The sequence below is a fragment of the Lactuca virosa genome, chromosome 5, assembly GCF_052849685.1.
Source record: "Lactuca virosa cultivar CGN04683 chromosome 5, Lactuca_virosa_CGN04683_v6, whole genome shotgun sequence".
In the NCBI taxonomy this organism is placed as follows: Eukaryota; Viridiplantae; Streptophyta; class Magnoliopsida; order Asterales; family Asteraceae; genus Lactuca; species Lactuca virosa.
The window spans coordinates 187,755,155-187,779,385 of record NC_136430.1 but is presented as its reverse complement, the minus strand read 5'-3'; the positions used below and the strand labels follow the sequence as shown (position 1 = coordinate 187,779,385).

General features: G+C 36.7%; 2 protein-coding genes across 2 annotated transcripts; both read left to right on the top strand.

Moving 5' to 3' along the window:
* Positions 1-18,896: 18,896 nt before the first annotated feature.
* On the top strand, positions 18,897-19,928 carry LOC145112152 (receptor-like protein kinase HERK 1). Its single transcript, XM_079048362.1, has one exon. The coding sequence runs from the start codon at positions 18,897-18,899 to the stop codon at positions 19,926-19,928; it is 1,032 nt and encodes a 343-aa protein (XP_078904488.1).
* A 1,118-nt stretch (positions 19,929-21,046) lies between these two features.
* Positions 21,047-22,651, top strand: LOC145112151 (putative serine/threonine-protein kinase PBL19). The gene is made up of 2 exons (XM_079048361.1): positions 21,047-21,307; positions 21,608-22,651. Exons 1-2 carry the CDS (start codon positions 21,047-21,049, stop codon positions 22,649-22,651), a joined length of 1,305 nt encoding a protein of 434 aa, XP_078904487.1.
* Positions 22,652-24,231: the final 1,580 nt, after the last annotated feature.

Here is a 24,231-nt window from a genome sequence, read left to right as displayed (position 1 = left end):
AGAATCAAATATACTAGTCTTAGTTTTCAACTTTGACTTAAGTTTCTATGAGACTTTGACCTAATTTCTACAACTAGGTCAAGTGCAAGATGGGTGTATATGATTCATGAAATGGTGTTCGAGTCAAAGAGTGACCCAAATATGGATAGTCACTACAGCTTAGTAGATGTAGAATTCACATATCAATGTGAAATCTAAGTACACTATCCATTGATTCTAATTGTTTCCAAGTTTCTAGTAGGTTATAACTTAGCTTCTAGTTACTAAGTCTAGTATGTGTAGTGCCTATATGTGCAACTAAGTCTAGTCAAATCTAGAACCGACTCGAATTTTGACGGTTGTCACATAACTCGGCGAGTTGTATCGAGCTTTCTATGATTTTCTGAGATATAAAGGAACTCGACGAGTCAGTAGATACACTCGGCGAGTTGGGTCAACATGGACTGTTGAACTTGACTATTGACCTTGACTGTAGAATTTCACTTTGTCCATGGTTGACCAAGTTTGACCTTGAGGGTATTTCAGGTATTTCGGGATTTTGATGAGCTTAGTCACTTGGTGATTGTAGGCAGTTGAGTTGGAGCTGTGAGGTGGGATTGATATTACAGGTTCAACACTACTTGTAAGGTGAGTTGTCCTCACTATACTGACAGGGTCGAAGGCATTAATGTCGGCCCTTTGGATTATATCCTAGTTTATCTTATGATACTACGTGTAGTGATCGTGTAGATCTGTATCTTAGTGTGTAGGATGATGCTATGATTGATGATCTGTTAGGCCTATATGATAACTATATGTGCTAGCTAGAGTTTGATATTATATGCTATTATGTGATGGCGAGTGGGTTGAGGCGGTCCTGCTTTGTGCTCAAGGCCAATTGACCCAGGTCGGCCCGGATAGTTGGAAGGCCCAAAGGGGCGTACCAGTCAGGTCGAAGGCCCGGAGAACGGTCCAGACACGCTGAAGGCCTGGTAGGGTGGTCCAGATATGTTGAAGGTTCTGAGAGTGGGCCAGATAGGCTGTAGGCCAGGTGAAGTGGTCCACTCATGCTGAATACTCTGTATGCATACTATTTGTTTATGACATTGTTCTGATTGTATGGTGTTGGTATTTTGGGGGAACTAACTAAGCCTTGGGCTTATAGTTTTGGATTTTGTTTGAGATACCTCAGATGATCGCGGGAAGGCGAAGGCTTGATCGTGCACCTCCTCATATTTTATGTTATGATTTGTAGGATTACTCTGATGACAAACTATTTTGAATACAATTTGTAATAAATAGTGGTTTTTGGATGTTTTAAAAAGTTTAAATTTTACATAATATTTATGGATGTTACATAAGTCCTTAGCCGATACATTCCAGAAGGATTCTAGGGGTTTAAAGAGCTCATAAAAATACAAACTTTATGGACATGCATGCCCCATGCAAGTCCTTTCCCAAACAAGGTCAAAATATGATAAATAGGACCTAAAGTTCAAACATGTTTACCAAAACTATTACAAATGCTAGGTCCAGAAGATATAATGTCCAATGGGCTATGGAGAGCCATAAAGTTGCAAAATTTATCTCTTCTAACCATTCAAACTCCACTTATGAGGCAAATCATGTCACTAAACCTATATCTAAGAATAGAACCTCAAAAAGGTGAAAGCTTGAGGACTTACAATGATTCCATAAGATGCACACAAGAATGAAGATGGGTTGTGTGCAAGAACACCACAAAATCAAGATGGATCTATGCACCAAACTCTTTTCTTCTACGTTCAAGAACACCACAAAATGCAAAGTGGCCTCCAAAATGTTTAAGGATGCTACGATTTGCTAAAGGGTATGTTTAGGAGGTGATAGGGGCTGAAGGGGGAGGAAACCCTTGCCCTCACTTCCTTTAAATAGGGTCTAAGGTCGGAAAATTAGGGTTTTCCCATGTCCAGATGCCACGTCGTGACCATTATAGTGTCACGTCATGACACCTAAATTATATATGTCTCCGATGTGGCCCATGCCACGTCGTGACACCCAACTTGTCACATCATGGCCAGGAAAAAACTCATTAATTACTTTTAGAAAAACATACCTCAAACATCTAGATGTTACAACACATATACATACTTTATACACATATACAATCCATATTGCATATAAATACACATTATACATACACATACATACATTATACATACATAGAATCCACATTGCATACAAATACACAAACATATATATATATATATATATATATATATATATATATATATATATAATTTCTTATTTTCATACATAGAAAAACACATTATACACACATATACATACATTATACATGCATACATTCCATATAATATTGCCTACAAATACACACACACATATATATATATATATATATATATATATATATACACTCTTTAATTTCATGTTTCACATAATAAAGAACCTGAATTCGAGTTCCTGGAAGCAAAAAAGAAGGGTGGTGGTAATGTGGTGGCAGCATTTCTGACAGCTAGAAAACATGAGAGAAAAGAAAAAGAAAGAGAAAAAAGGGATTAAATTAACACACCAAAGAGAGTACAAAAAGAAAGAGAAAAAAGGGTTGAAGAAGAACTTTTTATGCTTGCCAATACAATGGAGAGGTCGGCAGTGATAGATTCAACTCGTCGCCAGTAGTGGATGTTGTAGCCAGTGGTTACCAGTGGCCGAAGATTCAATTCACGAAGATAACAAGTTCAATCGAGGGTTTGGAAGTCGAAATCACATGAGGATCAAGTTTTAGGTGTTTTGGCTGTAATATGGAAATGAAAGTATGAAGTGCACGATCTAAATGGAGGTAAAAGGAGGGAATTAGCGACGACAGGAAATATTGTTGATCTATGGAAATAGCGGCGACACACTAGGGTAATAGTTTCGCCATTAATAATGTTGTATGATAATCGGATATCAGTCGTTGGATTGGGGTATGTGATCAACAGATGGGGTTGTTCCTTAAAACAACACACATATCATGGTGTAGAAACCATTAGCGGCGACACCATTGGCATCGCCGCCACAAATAACGGCAACAACAAAACAATGAGTTTTGTTGTCATCGCTAATAGCGGTATTTCTTGTAGTGGTATAAGGCCTTGTAGATCTTTTCATGATATAATGTTTGTGACATTTTCAGTTATTCACCAACTTAATTCCAATTGATTGTTTATGTATTTATGATAGTATCTTAATGGGAAATTGAGTAATCTAACCATAATGTAAAGTGTATTTGAAGAAAATGCCAAAAATCTTGTTTTTTGAAAAATAACCACAACTCTGGAATGGAGGATAATTTTTTTTTGACAAAAAAAATACATTTCTGAGTTTCCTGGACTAACATTCTGGATTTCGGACAAAAATATTAGAGTTTGGAAAAAAAATCCAAAATTTCAAGAATGAGTCTGAAATCTATTGAACAAAAAGTTAAACAAACAATTCCAGAATTTCGAGAAAAAAGTTGTTTTTTAATAAAATCTAACAAAAAGTTAAATAAACATAGTAAATAGGAAATATGCATGTTACTATGGCTTAAAATTAAACATTTTATTGAAAATGGTGATATTAGACATTTCGAAATATACATTTCGGATATAGGTAGAGATTTATGTGAAAAACATGCAAAAAAAAAAGAAGAAACTTTTGAATTTGAAGAACAGTCTAAAATGAGGACATTCGAAAGAAAGTGATTATTTTTGAAAAATTAATATATATATATATATATATATATATATATATATATATATATATATATATATAAAAACTCATTTATGATTGTTAGATTACTTCAATCCAAGGCCTGTTAAAAATTAAATACTTAAGTAGCATCTCAAAAATTAAATACTTAGGTAGCATTCGAAATATTAAAAATTGTGTCAAACATCCAAAAGAGGATTGATTTAAATTTCTATAAGGCTTATGTGATTTTTTTATTTAATAAGGGTCTATGTTAGACATATTCCAGTATTTTCGATGACACAATTACTTACCAAGTTAATTAATTTAGAATATGTTTCCCTGCTGGGTAAATAACAAAACGACATTGCCGAAATTGAAAAAAATTACAATATGTTAGTATTACTATGCATAAAAAAAATGAACTAGAACTTAGAGTATCTGCAATGATGACTTCGATGAGAGAGTTGAATAATGTGAAAAGTGTAGCTGTGATTCAACTAATAAACTTTATCATGTAAGATGACACATTGACATTCAATGAATTTGGAATTTAATGGTCATTGAAATCTTCAATGAGAAAAAATAATGTTTTTCTAATTGTTAAATAAATATTATAAATTAGCTTTTATAACGTTTTATTGAACTTTATAGAAATGCATTGTAAAAAATATATATAGACTTGCATGGAATCTAGATTGGTGATGTGACAATCCATTAGTTAATTTCATTGTGGATGTACTTTTTTTAACAACTGAAATTCATTAATAATAAACAATAGCAAGGTGCTAGATGTTACAAAGGAATTACTAAAGTATTGGGGAAGCAACATCACATGTGCCGATTTAAAGATTTAGCCTCTTTAATTTAACTTCTACTCCAATGAAATAAACAATAATGAAACTCTCTAAAGAACTCCTTACTTACTTTTACCTTGTTATTAAAAATTATATGATTTCTATAAGAGAATATAATAGAAAAAAAGCTAGAAGCATAAAGCTATTGGCCAGAGTTTATTTTGGGACATGATTTGATTCCTTATGTATTTCATACCTTTCCTGGTTTACATGTGTAATTATTTGTATGGTTATTGTATTTTGTGTGTATAAATTGTACCTCTTCTAGAGATTTAGAATGCACTGAATCCTCTATTCTTCAAGGTATCAGAACAATACCATAAGTAGATATCAATTTACATCTTTATTCTCAAATCCCTCATAAACTAGAAAATCCCTCACCATGTCTGAAAACGAAACCCCTCATGTAATTGTTCATAATGTACAAGATGCACCGTTTCCATCCACAATCATCTTTGATGATAAAAATTACCCGTTATGGTCTCAAATCATGGAGATGCGAATCTGAGAAAGGAACAAATTAAGGTTCCTCACAGGTTCCACCCCAAAAACCAACATATGAAAAGAAGATGGAAGCTTAGGTCATTGATAACCACGATGTCAAGATTTGGCTTATTGATTCAAAGAGTCCACCTCTGATGCATCACTTTATTAGATTTCAGACTGTTAAACAAATCTAGGAAGCAATTGCTAAGACGTTCTATGGTGGTACTAACAAAACCCAGTTATTTGATTTGAATCGGAGGTCTTTCACCATGAGTCAGAACGGAAAAATCCTACCTACTTAATAAAACTAACTAGTAATTTTCAATAAATTGGCTCTCGTATTATGAAGCAAGATAAAGCTGACAATGTTAATGCAGTCATATCTCTTCACAAAACCTTGACCCGTCTCCGAGTACCCATTTTTTGGTTGGACTTGATCCAGAGTTCAATCAAATTTGGAGTAAAATTCTAAGGAAAATTTTTCCTGTTGATCTTGAATAATGTTATGCGTATGTCCATAAAGATCAAAATCAGAGAATTACCATGGAAGGACGAAAGACCGAGTATGATGGAATAGTTCACCTAGCCACCCGAAATCGCCAATTTAAAGGGACGAATCCCAACACCGAGGGAGGAAACTACACATGTACCCACTATTGAGAAGAAGGGTACTCCATGTTGGGTTATGAGCAAAAACAACATTCCTATGGTGTTCATGCAAACCCTAATGCTTGGATCTAGTTTTTCTACTTGTACATGCAACAATTGTCCAAGACTTTCAAACCCTAATCTAGCATACAACAGAACGAAATTAACATCTAATAAACAAGTTAGAAAGCTACCTTTGATTGTTTCTTGAAGATCTTGAGCTTTTGAGAAACCTAGCACCTCAAATGCAATGCCTCTAATGAATCACAAACACCAAAAGCAATTAGATGATCTTGGAGAGAGGGGAAGGCTAAAATCGGCTCTTGGAATCTCTATGGTTCAAGTGGTAGCCGAATTGGGGAGCCAGGGGGTTCCTTATATAGTTGAGGAATTATGGTTTTAGTCAAAGACCTCATCTGGTTGCTTAGGATCTAAGCAACCCACAAGAATCTTCCAGAATCAAGGCCCTTGGACGAAATCCTTATGGGCTCCTATAAGATTTCGTCCAACCCCTTTCCAAGGGTTCCTTAGCCAAAAATGAAATTATCTTATAATTACATGTTAAGTCCCCTTACTTCAATTAACCTCTTTTGACCACAAAATTAATTGTAAATTAAATCATGACCTATTTTAATTAAATAATACGATTTCTCTTTTAATATATTATTCATATAATATATCAATAAACCATAATAACCTCTTTCTCCATTATTCATCCAGTCAAGTTGTTCTGTTGAAGGCAACCCAAAAGGACCATGCTACAACCTAGTCAAGTATATACCAAATATAGTTATGGCTTAGACACCTAATCCAACAGTCTCCCACTTGGATAAGTCTAATAGCTATAAATGCAAGTACGACTTCAAAATCCGCTTAGCAATCGTAGCTCTCAAAAGATGTTGTCGAACTCTGACACTTCCTATAGATAAGGGATCGTATAGTCCTCCCTTCTCAATATATTGTGTGGACAATCACATGGAACATAGTCATACTTATTGTCCAGCAGTTTTTTTCTCGATCTCTGATTTGTCTGACATAGAACTTAATTGAACACATCAACTTAGTCCTGACCAGGCCCGACACATAAGTCAAAACAAAATCATCAAGGGGCCCAAGATATCACTTTTAGCCTCGTAGGATAAAAGGAACAGATAAACTTCGACTTATATGCTTGTACTATTTACTCATCAAATCATACACAACAATGCGTTTTATAACATCAAGTTATTGATGCGTTTACACATTATCAATGCACAACCGACTCATAAACAACAACTCATATATCTAGGTTTAAAGACTATATGATATTATCATATCACAATCACTCGTGATTAATTCCATGAAGTGATTCATGTGAGCGTGACTTTAATCCAATACTCAAATCTTATTACATAAGCACTCATGAATGTTGCAGCAAGCCTTTGCTATGTCTAAACGCTTAGACAATCTACAAGCCAATTCATTACAGTCTTCTTTCATACTTACTTCCAACGTATGATCGATTGTGGATAGTTTAAATAATCTTATTATTTAAGAAGTCAAAACATGCAAAGTGAAACAATAGTAAATAATTAACACAAGACAATAACTTTACTTATAAATAATACTCTTTTATTTAATCATCAAATGTTAATTACAATTTATCTATTACAAGTTTTTGAAATAGATCTAATCACTAAAACTAATATTGTCCTTCAGCCCAATGCTCCTACCATGCTGCAAGTGATTAACCCTACTCAGTCCCTTCGTAAGGGGATCTGCTGGGTTATCCTCTGACGATACACTCTTTACTACGAGGACTCCCTCTTCTACCCGATCTCTAATGAAATGATATTTCCTGTCGATATGCCTGGATCTACCATGATCCATCAGTTCCTTGGTTAAGGCAACCGCACCTTCGTTATCACGGAAAATCTCCATGGGCTCCTTTATGGCCGGTACAACTCCAAGGTCTCTGATGAAGTTGTTTAGCCATATTGCCTCCTTCCACACTTCGCTCGCTACTATGTACTCTGATTCGCACGTTGAATCAGCTACGCTCTCCTGCTTGGAACTTTTCCATGTCACTGCTCCTCCATTCAGGGTAAAGACCCAGCTCGACTGAGAGCGGAAATTATCTCGGTCGATCTAAAAACTAGCGTCACTATACCCTCGCACTCTTAAGTCATCACTCCCACCGAGGATAAGAAATCATTCCTTAGTCCTCCAAAGGTACTTAAAAATATTCTTTACTGCGGTCCAATGTGCTCTACCAGGGTTCCCTTGATATCTGCTGACCATACTCAAAGCGAAGGCCACATCAGGGCGAGTACATGTCATAGCATACATGATTGAGCCAACTGCGAAAGCATAAGGTACTATGCTCATCTCTTCTATCTCGACATCGGTACTTGGACTCTGAGTCTTACTCAACTTGGTATTGCTTTGGATTGGTAACTCCCCTTTCTTGGAATTTTCCATGCTGAAACACTTCAACACTTTATCCAAGTAAGTACTTTAACTAAGTCATATTAATCTCTTACTCCTATTTCTCAAAATCGTTATCCCTAGAATATAAGCAGCTTCTCAGAGGTCCTTCATAGTGAAGCACTTCCCAAGCCAGGACTTAACTTCCTTCAAGGTTGGGACGTTTGTTTCCTATGAGCAGTATGTCTGCCACATACAAAATGAGAAAGCTAACTATACTCCCACTGGCTTTGACATATATACAAGACTCATCCTCTCTTCTGGAGAAACAAAAATCTTTGACTTTCTCATCAAAACAAAGATTCCATCTGCGAGACGCTTGTTTTAATCCATAGATGGATTTCTCAAGCTTACACACTCTATTAGGGTGCTTCGCATCGACAATATCCTCTGGCTGACTCATGTAGACATCTTCAGCCAACTTCCCATTAAGGAAAGCGGTTTTGACATCTATTTGCCATATTTCATAGTCATGAAATGCAACTGGTGAGAAGGTCTCATCATAGTCAACTCCGGGAGTTTGAGTAAAGCCCTTCGCAACCAATCACACCTTATACGTGTGTACTTTCCCATCCATTTCGGTCTTCTTCTTGAAAATCCATTTGCACCCGACCGTCTTACGACCTGGTACATTGTCAACCAAGTTCCAAACTTGATTGTCATACATGGACTGAATCTCGCTGTTCATTGCCTCTTTCCATTTTGCAGACTCCCGGCCTGCCATGGTTTCCTTGTAGTTGTTAGGTTCATCCAAATTTATCAGTGTGCTATCACTGATAAACGTATCACCTTCAGTAGTAATATGGAAACCATAAAACTCAGGTGGAACACTAACTCTACTGGAACGTCTAATAGGTAAGGATTCGTCAATCGGTTCAACAAGAGTTTCCTCCTCGGGTTAGCGCCAGTGTTAGAGGTTCCTTCATCGCTTGATTCTTGAAGCTCTTCAAGATCAATTTGCCTCCCACTGTCCTCTTGGCATATGATTTCTCTCTCTTAGAAAACCCTTCTCCTCGCAACGAAGACAACATTGTCACTCGGTCTATAGAAGAGATATCTAAAGGACTTCTGTGGATAGCCGATGAAAATATACCGCTCACTACGAGGCTCGAGCTTGTCGTGAGTCTCTCATCTTACGAAAGCCTCGTAAACCCAAACCTTGATATGTGCGAACGAGGGAACTTTCACTGTCCACATTTCGTGAGGTGTTTTGGCAACCTTCTTAGTTGGGACTAGATTAAGGATATGGGCGGCAATCTCTAAGGCATACCCCCAGAATGAGATAGGTAACGAAGCTCGACTCATCATGGAACGAACCATGTCCAACAAGGTTCAATTGCGCCTTTCAGCCACACCATTCAACTACGGTGTCATAGGTGGCATCAATTGCGAAACAATTCCGCATTCCTTGAGGTAGTCATGGAATTCAATACTATAGTACTCACCTCCTCAATCAGATCGGAGCATCTTAATTTTCCTGCACAGCTGATTCTCCACTTCTTGCGTAAACTCTTTGAACCTTTCAAAGGTTTCTGACTTGTGTTTGATTAAGTAGATATACCGATATCTGCTATAATCATCAGTAAAAGTCACATATAACCGGTTCGCATCCCTTGTGGTGGATCTAAAATGTCCACATACATCCGTATATATGAGATCCAATAAACCCTCACCCCTTTCACAAGTACCAATGAAGGCTGACTTGGTCATCTTTCCAAGTAAAAAAGATTCACACGTGTCATCCGATTTGAGGTCGAATGACTCCAACACTCCATCCTTTTGGAGTTGGGCTATGCGCTTCTTGTTGACATGTCCAAGACGACAATGCCACAAGAATGCTTTTCTCAAAACATTGGACGAATCAATGTGCAACACATTATTTCCTAAGTTATCTACAACATTCACAGTTTCATATACTCCATTACAAGGAAATGCTTCAAAATAGAAGGTACCATTCAAGAAAGCATTAATAGAAATTCATTATTAAACGAAAATCTAGAACCTTGTCTGTACAAACCATGAAAAGAAATTATATTCCTTGCCATTTCTGACGAGTAGCAACAATTATTCAAATCTAAACCTAACCAACTACTAAGCACTAAAGAGTAAACTCCAATCTTGGTGATAGGCGACACTTTCCTATTCCCCATGATCATGTTCATCTTCCCATGCTCCACATCTCTAATTCTTCTTAGACCTTGAAAATTAGAACAAATGTGAAAACCACATCCTGTATCGAGGACCGAAGAACTAGCATGTGATGAGTTATTAGATTGAATAGTATAAATACCTGTGAAGGATGGCTTTATGTTCCCATCCTTGATGTCCTACAGATACTTCGGGCAGCATCGTTTCCAATGCCCTTTGTCGTGACAATAGAAGCACTCTGCTTCTTTTGGGTTGGAGGAGGAGGTAGCAGATCCAACTTTGGTCCCACTAGAAGAGGATCAATCATGGGGTTTACCCTTGTGGCTCTTAGAAGGAGCCTTCCTCTTCTTTCCTTTCCCTTGCCCAATAGCCAAGACAGGGGAAGCAGTAGTAGGAGTAGACGCAGTAGATTTGCCTTTCAGACTACTCTCAGCAGTCCTTAGCAGGCCTTGAAGCTTGCTCAGAGTGACCTCCTCCTTGTTCATATGATAGGTCATACAAAACTGGTCGTAACAAGGAGGCAACGAGTGAAGAATGATATCTATGGCCAGCTCCTCATCCAAGTTCACATTCAACTTCAGCAAGCAGTCCATGAATCTCTGCATTTTCTGCAAGTGAGCCATGATGGACTCTCCATACTTCATTTTGGTAGTGATCATCTAGGCGATGATCTCATACCTCTCCTGTCTAGCACTTTGATGGTAACGTTCCATCAAATCTTGGTGCATCTCGTAGGGATAGTATTCCTCGTAGGACTTTTGGAGTTCAGCAGTCATTGTTACGAGCATGATGGAATGAATCTTCGTAGCATCTCGCTCATGAGTTTAGTAAGCAACAATTTCTTCAGGATTAGCAGTGTTGACATTGACCTCTTTCAGCTCCTTGTCGAGAACATACTCTTTGTCCTCGTAGCGGGTGACCATGCGAATGTTGCGGATACAATAATTGAAATTGGTCCCATCAAATATCACCGTCCCACACAAGTTCATGAGTGAGAATGAGCCAGAAGGGGTCAAGCCAGAAGCGTTGTTGTTTTGATTAGACATCTGAAATAGAAAAGGAACAAAATTTAGATTAGATAATACTCCCCAATTAAACACCCAAATGAGAAATTAAGGCTAGGACCCAACATGATTATTTAGAATTCAGAAGAGAGATGCCGTAATCTAATTGCAAATAATATGAAGGTAGGTAAATGACGATTTACCAATTTCCACCATGAAAAACGAAAAAAGACTTTAAGTTTTAAATGAATTGAAATTCCTAGATTCTTTTGAGATTCATTGAACTTTTCAATGGCAAGTTTAAATCTCGATTATGCCCTTCAAGTTTGTGACTGGGATACCGAGGATCACAAACAAGGTGTGAGTAACCATGCAAATATACTTGGTACTCTTGATGTCATTTACCACCTAATCAATGTGCCGGTTAGCCACACAAGCTCCGTTGATCTATGATAAACATCAAGCTACTGTTTTCCACCTTCGCTAGTCTCAAATTAGTGTGTCAGTTAACCACACACGCTCCACTAACGACTTGGCAAGGTGCAAAGTGTAATTTCATGGAATATCATATAGTTTCACATTTTTCCTAAAGTAACTAAGATTATGAATTTATAAAACGTTTAGTTACTTTATTACAATCATTATACTTATTAATGAGGAATTGGTTGCCCTATCCTACCCGTTCGGCTAACGACCCTCCACCAATCAAGAAAGCGGTGGATGAGAGTGGACACCCATTAAACTGCCATTTTATAGGCAGCAACCTTATACCCCCCCCCCCCCTTATAGATTGGCTTCGTGAATAAGGCCTATTAACGGTAAGACTAGCTTTATCTTATACAAATATATATTATTAATCTTTTAATATTATAATAGTATAAGGATTGAATTTTAACTTTTAAAACTCTAGGGTTTAGAATTTAAATATTTCAAAATTAATACTATTAATCAAAATTTTAAATTCCAAAATTTGAGGGCAAGTTTTGAAACTTTTCTAAACATCTTTTAGATCAAATTTGAAAAATAATTAATTAATCATATTATTAATATTTATCACATAATTTGACCTAATCTATTTCCTTTACAGGATAATTCAAATAAAAAATACAAATAATCAATTTTATCTTATAAAACAAGTAATTATCTTATTTATGACAATTATCCTTCAATTGAATTAGGATAATCAATACTATATTGAAAAAATCGATTTTTATCAGTCAAAATCGTTTTTGGTAATTATACCAACTCAATTTTAGTCAAAATCCCGAAAAATCAGCCACTAGATGAGCCGACTCGCTGAGTCACAGAACTGGAATCGTCGAGTAGCCGTGACTCGTCGAGTTCATCTGCTGACTCGTCGAGTTCATCTGGTGACTCGACGAGTCCATCAGTCAGAGGCATGATTTTTCGAATTTTGAGCTTCGACAAATTAGCTATGAGTGAAATACAAAAGAGAAACGATCTAGGCTCTAATACCAGTATTGGGTTATGAGCAAAAACAACATTCCTATGGTGTTCATGCAAACCCTAATGCTTGGATCTAGTTTTTCTACATGTACATGCAACAATTGTCCAAGACCTGCGAACCCTAATCTAGCATACAACAAAACGAAATTAACATCTAATAAACAAGTTAGAAAGTTACCTTTGATTGTTACTTGAAGATCTTGAGCTTTTGACAAACCTAGCACCTCAAATGTGATGCCTCTAATAAATCACAAACACCAAAAGAAATTGGATGATTTTGGAGAGAGGGGAAGTCTAAAATCGGCTCTTGGAATCTCTAGGGTTCAAGTGGTAGCCGAATTGGGGAGCCTGGGAGTTCCTTATATAGCTGAGGAATTAGGGTTTCAGTCAAAGACCTCATCCGGTTGCTTAGGCTCTAAGCAGCCCACAAAAATCTTCTAGAATCAAGCCCCTTGGACAAAATCCTTATGGGCTCCCATAAGATTTCGTCCAACCCCTTTCCAAGGGTTCCTCAGCCCAAAATGCAATTATCTTATAATTACAAGTTAAGTCCCCTTAATTCAATTAACCTCTTTTGACCACAAAATTAATTCTAAATTAATTCTTGACCAATGTTAATTAAATAATATGATTTCTCTTTTAATATATTATTCATATAATATATTAATAAACCATAATAACATCTTTCTCCATTATTCATCCAGTCAAGTTGCTCTGGTAAAGGCAACCTAAAAGGACCATGCTACAACCGGGTCAAGTACATACCAAATATAGTTATGGCTTACACACCTAATCCAACACTCCAAGCAAAGATGCTATGAAATTATTGGGTACCCTGAATGGTGGGAGTTCTCGAAAAAACCAAGAAAGAAGATTAGTCAAGCCGTTGTAGCTACTTCAAAATCCGAGGAAAACTCCAAACTCATGGCTACTCATGTGGAAAAAGTAGATAAATCACATGTTAATCATAATAATAAATGGATTATTGATATGGGATCAACTGACCACATGACAAATGATTCTTCCAAACTAACATCTTTGTTCTCTCTATCACAATCTAATATTCTCAATGCCAATGGGGGAGAAGCACATGTGATATGCGAAGGATCTGCTCATATGAATCTCGATACCGGTTAGTTGTTCCCTCTCTATCATCTAATCTATTATCCATCAGTTATATCACAAAAACCATGATCTGCTTTGTAATGTTTTGGCCTGATAAGTGTGTTTTTTAGGATATCTTGAATCGTTAGATTCTTGGCTATGGTTTTAGGAGATGGAAGTTGTACTACCTTGATGGAGAACCACATGGTGAAGCTTACAATGTTGCTGGAGTAAATAACGAATTAAAGAGTCAGTATGGTTATGGCATCATCGGACGGGTCATTTATCGTTTAGTTATCTTCGAAAATTGAAGATGGATTTCATTTTACCTACAAAAAATATTGATTTTAAGTGTGATGTTTGTGAAATGGAAAAAAGCCATAGAATTTAATATGCTCCTAGCTTTAATGAAACTTCATTTGCTTTCATGACTATTCACTCTGATGTTTTGGGTTCGGCTTGAATCCCCACACCAGGTGCTCATTATTTTGTTACGTTTACTGATGAGTACACTTAAATGACCTAGATATCTCTCTTAAAACCAAAGGATAACTTTGTTGTGTGGCTCAGGAACTATATGCAATGGTAAAATCCCAGTATAAATGCAACATACGGGTTCTGCAAACTGATAACGGGTATGAATATGTCGACCACGAAATGATTTTTTTTATTTTTTTTATTTTCTTTTTATTTTTTGTAAAAATAACTCCATTCAACACCAAACCTCGTGTGCCAATACACCCCAACAGAACAGACTGGCTAAGCGAAGGGACCGACAACTACTTGAAGAAGTTTGAGCCTCACTATTTGACATGAAAGTGCCATGAGAATATTAGGGGGAAGCAGCTCGCTCAGCTGCATACATCATTAATCGAACTGCATCTCGAGTTGTTGCTACTCCAGCAACTCCAAACCTCGAACTTCAGGAACTTGTTGCTACTCCAGCAACTCCAAACCTAGAACCACATGTGTTGGGATGTACATCATATTTACATCATAACATAGGAAAGTTAGTGCTGCGAATGATAAGATGCACATTTCTTGGATATAAAGACCTTAAAAAAGGGTTATTAGTTTTATGATCCGAAAGAAATAAAGATGTATGTCATAAGAGATGTTGTATTTCATGAGAACATTCCATTTTTTTAAACATGAGTGCTCTCTTCAAGGGTAGAAAAATGTAACACTAAAGAATAAGTCACTCATGAATACCCCTCCAAAAGTTATACAACCAGCTAGACTCTTCCCGTTACCGGTGATACTAATATTGAATTTGTGTCCCCTATTGTTACTGATGATATTGAGTTTATGGAAAATAATGGTGAAGAATGTAACGAGTAGCTTGACAAAGATGTAGGCTAGAATGATAACCATAAGCAATAAGAATGTACAACTTCCCCAGATGCTCCTATTATAACCGAGAGTCCGCATGCTTTATCACATGTAAATACTCATTCTAACCCTCCTAATTTGCATGATCACATTATTGAACCAAGGTACCCCACCAAAAAAAACAGGGGCATTCTGAAGAGGCTGTATGAACCATATCTCAAAGCTAAGGCAAAATATCCTATAAACAATTATGTTTCATCTCATCGCCTATCAAAGTCTCATACCTTTGTCGTGAATCAACTATCATCTGTATCTATTCCTAGTGATGTACATGAGAAATTGAAGAACCAAAAGTGGAAATAAGCCATGAACGATGAAATGAAAGCTCTATAGAAGAACCATACATGGAAATTAATGTCACTTCCACCTAGAAAGAATACAGTTTGATGTAAATGGATATATTTTAACAAACTTGATTCCATTGGAAATATTGATAGACGTAAAGCAAGGCCAGTTGCCAAATGACACAATCAAAAGTATGGGTTTGATTATAGAGACACGTTTTCCCTTGTTGAAAAAGTGGATACCATTTGTATTATCATCTCCATAACAACAAACAAAGACCAACCCTTGAGACAATTTGATGTAAAGAATGAATTCCTTAATGGTACTAGAAGAATAGGTTTACATGGAACCTGCACTATGCATAAACCGTCAAGGAAAGGTGTGTAATTTGAAAAAGGAATTATACAGACTAAAACAATCTCCCCGAGTCTGTTTTGGAGATTTTTGAACTTTATGAAAAAGATTGGTTATAGACAAATCGATGCAGATCACACACTCTTCCTCAAGCAAAAAGGTAAAAAGGTGACTGCCCTTATCGTGTTTGTGGACGACATGGTGGTCACATGAGATGACACTGATGAAATGACCAATCTTCAAGTAGTCCTCACATCACAATTCCAATTGAAGGACCTAGGAAATTCTATATCATAGGTATGAAAGTGGCTAGATCAAGTCAGGGCAAGACCATGTGCCAAGGAAATTATGTACTTGACTTACTCACTGAAACGGGCATGTTAAATTGCAAACCTTTGGAGACTGCTATTAAAATGAATCATGGTTTAACTATTCACCCAAATCAAGTTTCAACCAATAAAGAGAGCTATTAAAGACCGGTTGGAAAGCTCATATACTTGTCTCACACGAGACCATATATCAAATATGTCATGAGTATTTTAAGTTGATTTATGCACGCCCCAAACAAAGAACACATGAAGACGGTCTACCGTATAGTGCAATATCTTAAATTGTCACTAGGAAAATGGTTGTTTTTCGCCAAGAATCGAAGTGAAGAGACAAATGGGTATACGGATGTAGATTGGGCTGGAAGTAAAACTGATCGTAAGTCCACATCAAGATACTTCACTTTCGTAGGAGGTAACATGGTTACACAGAGAAGTAAGAAACAGAAGGTTGTTGCCAGATCAAGTGCAGAGTCTGAGTTTTAAGGAATGGTACATGGAGTGTTTGAATTACTCTGGCTAAAATGAATCTTGAGAGATGTTGGAATTAAGCAACCTGATGCAATTATGTTCTATTGTGACAACCAAGCGGCTGTGAAAATTGCAAATAATCCCGTGTAACACGATAGAACAAAACATGTAGAAGTTAATCGTTATTTTATTAAAGACCATCTCGAAAAAGGTACTATTAGCCTTCCTTTGGTCGCCTCAAAAGATTAGCTTGCAGATACGTTGACAAAGGTGTGGAAGAGTTTTTCAGAGCTCTCTTGATAAGCTGAAAATGATAGACATCCATTCTCCACCTTGAGGGGGAGTGTTGGCGAGAGCTTATTTTGGGACATGATTTGATACCTTATGTATTTTATCCTTTTCCTTATTTACTAGTGTAATTAGCTATATGATTGTTGTATTTTGTGTGTATAAATTGTACCATCATCCTGAGATTTAGAATGCAATGAAAAACCTTTTCATAACGACTCTGTTCTTCAAACACCAACACTTATCTTGTTCTCTTTGTCTTTGTCAAGCACGTTAACAGTCTGCAACAGATCCTCGATTGATATAGCAAGGGCTGGAATATCATTTCACCACGCATGAATAAGAACCAACACCTCCTTTCCAGTGAAACATTAATGAAATAAATGTGTTTCGAATTCAGGTTTTGTGGCACAGGGCACACATGGCATGGGATAGTTTTGTTCTAATATATCTCCAAAATGTTGCAATCAAGATTTTTACAGTAAATTAGGTTGCATAAGGAGGCAGTAAATTAGTTTGCATAAGGAGGCAATAGAGAAACCGCTATCCTCTTCCATGTCCCAAGGCCAATGTGATCCATCATTTAAGAACAAATTCCTGAGGTCAATATTGACCTAATTTTGGTCAAGATTTATATGACTAATTATCCCCATACTCTTCGACTGTTGGTAGACAAACGGACTATCCCAAGGCTACGAAGGCTCCCGCCTGGTCCATGAATTGCTCTAATCACATCATTCCTAAGGGCATTATCTTCTTGTTTAAATCTCCACTACCACTTACTAAGGAACGCACTGGCGGAGCCAGAAAATTCTATATGAGGGTACAAACATCATCAACAAATATTTTATGTAGTTATCATATCTGGGGCATTAGAAAACATCATCCCTTTAGCTGGGGGTACAACAACATAAAACATGTTTAAAAACAACTTTTTTATATACATAAAACAATTTCTTTTGGGGATGCTGTAGTACCCCCAACGCCCCACATAGCTTCGCCACCGAAGGAGCGCATAGTCTACCTATCCCCAGACCTCCTCCGTTATTCTTAGTGTTCACCACTTTTTCCATGCAATCCAAGAAAATTTTCTCTTATTCCCCCATATTTTACAGGAGGTTTGCAGAGGGACTGGGATACCGAGGTAGTTGAAGGGAAGAGTATATTATTATTACTTTCTACCCATACTTCCCCCTGCTGGGATGCCATTATGGATGCACTTGGTCTAGAATATATTAGTATTACGTGTAACTTCACTTTTCCGTAAACTATCATCAAATTTTCAAAACCAAAATCATTACACTACTTTTTCTATTCGACGAGTATATCAAAAAAATTATTAAGAGGTTGAAACAAATGTTGGGTAATTCAGAATATATAGTAAAGGAAATTGCGTATCAACATTTATGAACATACATTGTAAATAATGTATAATAAATAAAATATGCAGTCCTTCAAAATATAATATTCACTTACTAATAATTAGAAAGTTATTTAGTATCTGAATCAATTATAAATTGGGTCTGAAATCAAAAGTCTAAGGATGGAACTAAATTTTATATAAGGCGTAGGAGAATTTTTCACTATATTTATTAGAATAGATGTAGTTTGCCTGGTATTTTCGATGACCGTACCGGGTTATTCACCAACTTGATTTTAGTCAACTATTTGATATCCTATAAAGCCAACGCCAATAAAAGTTGAGATGCAACTCTTTGACATCCTATTAAGCCAACGCCCATATATGTTGAGATGCAACTCTAGCTTCTCGCTTGCCTTTTATCAATAATTTTTTCTTCTTGCTGTTCAAAAAAAATAAAAAAATAAAGTTGAGATGCAAGCTTGGGCCCCTGTCTGATTGTCTCAAAGTAAAATTTACAGTCCGAATATATTCACTAATTAAATCAGAAACAATGTCCTCTTCAGAAGTAACCCTTGAAAGTTTTTTAATTCCATTTAAGGAAATCAACTTGGCCACCAGAGACTTGATCAGTCCAGAAAGTTGTATCGGAAATGGTGGATTTGGTGCGGTTTACAGAGGAATACTCTCTGAAAGTTGGCAAAACCGCACAGCTGCCTTCAAACTCTTACATCCCGATCGTTACAAAGGGAAGAATGACTTTCATATTGAGGTTGAGATGATCTCCAGCTTCAACCATGAAAACATCATCCCCTTCATTGGCTACTATCATGAAGGCAGTATGATGATTATAGCTTCAGAATACGCCATCAATGGAAGCCTTGATCATCATCTCCAAGAACGCAATAAGAGATGTTGCCAAACGTGGCTACAACGCCTGAAGATTTGCATAGGGGCTGCAAAAGGACTCCAGTACCTTCACTCCGGTCTTGGAGAGGGCCGGAAAATAATACACAGAAACATCAAGGGTGCAACCATATTGTTAGATGGTAATTTCGAAGCCAAAATTGCTGTTTCCAAAGGCCCCATAAGTCAAATCCGTAGCATAATGACTACTCTTGATGTTGGTTCCTCCTGTTACATGGATCCTAGTTATAACGAAAGTGGCATCCTCAATGAAGAATCGGACGTATACTCACTTGGTGTGGTACTATTTGAAATATTGAGTGGCATGCTGGCTCATGATACAAGGATTATTGAAGATCAGAAGCCACAAACTTTGATGAATTTGGTCCGAATCTACTATCATGATGGGTTGGACAAGTTAATTGATCCTTTGATAAGAAATCAAATTGATGATCATTCTTTTCGTATTTTTAAAGAAGTTGCATGTCAGTGCATAACTTTCAAATCGAAGGATCGACCTAAGATGGATAACATCATCCAGTGCATCGAGGAAGCATTGGATGTTCAAGTAAGTCTTTTATTTGATTACATTCAATGGAATCTAGTTTCATACTCCGAGAATGAAAAAGTATGCTCTATCTATGCAACAGATTTGGGGCTGTGTGATATCCGCCGCTAAAAGTCTATTGCACACTAATTAGCAACGGATTTGGACGCCGCTGATCATTTATGTTGTGGTCTTAATTTCCGCTTCTAAGCAAAATCGGTTATGTTTAGGCATCCACAATGCATTGAGCTACATAGTGTTCAATGGATTGCCAGATCATTTTTTTTTTTTTTTCATACAACTGTATCAATTTTTTGCTACAATGCATTGGGGTCAATAGAAAATTACAAAAGCTAATTCATAGTATATATTTAAAAGATAAAACTTTTCTTTTTTCCATTGAAGAGTTCAATGGCTACTGAACTCCAAATCCATTGAATGCCAATGTGGAATCTCACTATGGGAAAGTTTAATTCATTGAATGTCAAATAGACTTGCCACCTCATTCAACCCTACCATTGAACTCACCATTGTGGATGCTCTTATGTACACAGATACAAGGAGGTGCTTCCAGCGGTGCAACTATACAAATCAACCAATATCATGAGCTAGAACGTTTCCTAATTCCATTGAAGGATATCAACTCTGCTACCAGAGACTTCAGCCCCGAAACTTGTATTAAAGTCCATGGATATGGTGAGGTCTACAAAGGACAGATCTCTAAACACAAGGAAAACCGCACAGTTGCCTTCGACCACATGTATAGCTGACTAGGAGTCCATCTGTTCCATACCGAGGTTGAGATGATGTCTAGCTTCAACCATGAAAACATCATCGCTTTCGTCAGATACTGTGATGAGGATAATGAGCACATTATAGTTTCGGAATACGTTGTGAATAAAAGTCTTGAATATTATCTAGAAGACCCCAATGAAATCAGGTGCATTACATGGGCACAACGCCTGAAAGTATGCTTAGGAGTAGCAAGAGGACTCAAGTACCTTCATTCGGGTCTTGGGGAACACAACATAGTAATACATAGAGATATCAAAAGCGCAAATATTTTGTTAGATGAAAATCTAGACGCAAAAATTTGTGGTTTTGTGTTGTCAATATTAGTTGATCGAAATAAACCATAAGTATATGAACCTGCTGCCGGTACCCCATTTTACTTGGATCCCATCTACTATGAAAGCGGCATTGTCAAGACAGAACTAGACATTTACTCATTTGGGGTGGTACTATTTGAAATGTTGACTGGGATGTTGGCATACAGTAATGAGAGCAATATTGGTAATGAGGATCAACCTGAAACCCTCATTAATTTGGTCCGGCGAAACTATGATGAGGGAATGGAAAACTTAATTGATCCTAATATAAAAGATCAAATTAGTATCCATTCTTTCCAAGTGTTCAAGGCAATTACATATCGATGCATTAGTTTGAACTTAAAGGATCGCCCTACAATGAACATGATCATCAAAACGATTGAAGAAGCACTCGACAATCAAGTAAGTCTTATTTTTTTTATTATTTTTTTTTGTTGTCGTAGGTAATTACACCATGACCGAGATTTCCATAAATCCTACATCATGATCACAAGTAACAGATATGCCACTAAATTAGAAATCATGAAACTTATTCTACTCTTACATCATATCTATCTCATGATAAAAATATATATAAACAAGAAACGATTATGTAAGGTAGAGGGATTAATGTTTTGAAGAAATATGTCGTCAATTTTTCAGGCATTGGCAGGAAAATGGCACAACATCTCTAACTAAATTCAGTTTTGTTTATATTCACAGAACCCCGGACCAGCTTCTATCATCACCACACCAAGAAAAAAAGGTCAAAACCTAGAAAATTTTCTTATACCACTCAAGGAGATCTACCTTGCAACCCAATACTTCAGTGTTGAAACTCATATTGGAGATGGTGGATTTGGTGTGATCTACAAAGGACAACTCTCTGAGCACTGGCAAAAACGCACAGTTGCCATCAAACGCCTTGACCAAAATGGTTATCAAGGAAGAAAGGAGTTCCTTACCGAGCTTAAGTTGATTTCGAGCTTCCACCATAAAAACATCATCCGTTTCATCGGTTACTGTGATGAAAGCAATGAGATGGTTATAGTCAGCGAATATGCTAGTAACGGTAGCCTTGACCATCATCTCGAAGACCCAAATAAGAGGTGTTGCTTAACATGGGCACAACGGCTTCAGATTTGCTTAGGGGCTGCAAGAGGACTCAACTACCTTCACTCAGGTCTAGGGGAGGACAACAGGGTAATACATAGAGACATCAAGAGCGCAAACATATTATTGGATGAAAACCTTGAAGTGAAAGTTTGTGATTTTGGTCTGTCCAAACAAGGCCCCAGAGATCAGCATCCTACACATCTCTATACAAAAGCTGCTGGTACCAACTTCTGCTTAGATCCTATTTACCAGGAAAGTGGCATCCTTCGTCAAGAGTCAGACGTGTACTCGTTTGGTGTGGTACTGTTTGAAATTTTGAGTGGAATGATGGCTTTCCACCGCAAGAGCTTAGGGAACGATAAACCACAACCATTGATAAATCTTATACGACGCTACTACAATGACAGGATCGAGGAGTTAATTGATCCCTTTATTAAGGATGAAATTGATAGGCGTTGTTTTCAAACCTTTAAAGAAATTGCTTATCAGTGCATTAGCTACAGTTCAAAGGAACGACCTACAATGGAAGCGATCATCAAGAGGATTGAGGATGCAATATATATTCTCAAGGAAATTCTTCTAATTGATTATTTTGAGGGGATTATGCTTTCAAAGGAAAGAATAAAAACCAGCATGGAGTATATAATATGAGAATGTCGTGATATGTACAGAATTTGATGAATAATGCTTGAGATATATGAAAGAGTTTGGAAGACAAATTTGGGTGAACTGGTTCTTAAATTTTTTTACATAACTTATGTTAGTAGGTTAACCTAGACCATTAATTCTATTAGTTACGGTTAATCATGGTAGTTATGTTGACAGTTATATGGGAATCATTGTGATCGTTTGTGAAGCGTCGTGTTGGTTGGAATATGTGCAACCGTCTAGTCATATGTATATAAAGGGATAATAACATTTGTAAAACGTGTAAAATAGAAGTAGTCATACAACCTAAAAATAGTCCAAATCTTTTCATAAGAGTCAGGACATCTTCTCTCCAATTTTTTGTATTTAAACTATGTACATCTAGTTGTTCACATACATAGAAATATACAGTGCTTTCATGGTTTCAGAGCTTTAACAACACGTAACTCCATCATCATTTTTTGTTTTACACAAACAAAGTTTAGAAACACGACACAAACAGTTGAAGGAAAAAAAACAAGAAACCAAAAGACAGAAATCTCCCTAATCCTTAAAACTGATTCACTGATTAGGCACTTTTCTGACAAAGCTTCTCAATAAGATCACCTACATCTTGAACATATACAGTACTTTCAAAGGGGTCTATTTATTAGTTAGGGGTTTAACATATTCGTTACCTAAATAATAAAAAGACCAGTTTGATGTATATCTTATCCTTTGTTTGAAACTTTATCTTTATCCCCAACAAAGTGGTATCATAACCAATTTCAATTAAAAGCAAAGCAATCTTATTTTTTTTCTTACATAGGGTGGAGGGAGTCAATCTCCCTCCACTCTCCTAACCTTACTTCTACCTAGGCACCACATCAGCTTTTCTTTCTCCTCCCACTTCCATCTTTCCCAACACACACCACAAATAATCCATCTTTCCTAACCCAATCCCAATCTACAAGTACTGAATCATATGGTACAAGTTGAGGGAAAATAGGTTGAGTGGGTTCAACATGACAGTGAAGTCACCTAACCTCATCTAGCATGTCAAGGAATCGTCTTATTGGAGGTACCGCAACTATCTATCATTCATTTACTGCCCACTTTATCCACCCTTATGGCTATGTACAATAATTTGTTTCAAGCGTATCTACCACTATTTAATGGTATAAAATATCATCATTTGGATATCTATGTGAGGTTTAAGTATATTTAGCAAGATATGTGGAGTATCTTTACATAAGGTATCTCTGAACCACCATATCCCACTGATAGATGCCATTTTATGCATCTTTTAGGGTAGTTTTTATTAGCACTTAACATCGTATTTTACAAATTTGCATGTCATTACTTTAAATAATGTTTAGCTCATGTCTTTCGTCAGTATTCTCGTACTACTCATATTTTTTGTGTAATTTTCAGATAATTCGAGTGGAGCAGTACTTGAGGAGCAGCTTTGGATGCATTTAATGGAGCATTGAAGTTGATTGGACCTTGGAACTTATGAAGGATTCTGAGAAATGCTTGATAGCTGTTTTGGTCAAAAAATATTCGATTGAATTGATCCTATGAACATAGATTGCTACATTCTA

What these genes read in the sequence shown, in the direction of transcription:
- LOC145112152 (XM_079048362.1), top strand. Translation starts at nt 18,897, where the DNA reads ATGTCCTCTTCAGAAGTAACCCTTGAAAGTTTTTTAATTCCATTTAAG.
- LOC145112151 (XM_079048361.1), top strand. Translation starts at nt 21,047, where the DNA reads ATGTTGACTGGGATGTTGGCATACAGTAATGAGAGCAATATTGGTAAT. An exon ending in AAGAAGCACTCGACAATCAA is followed by an intron (nt 21,308 to 21,607) that starts GTAAGTCTTATT and finishes TTATATTCACAG; the next exon opens with AACCCCGGACCAGCTTCTAT.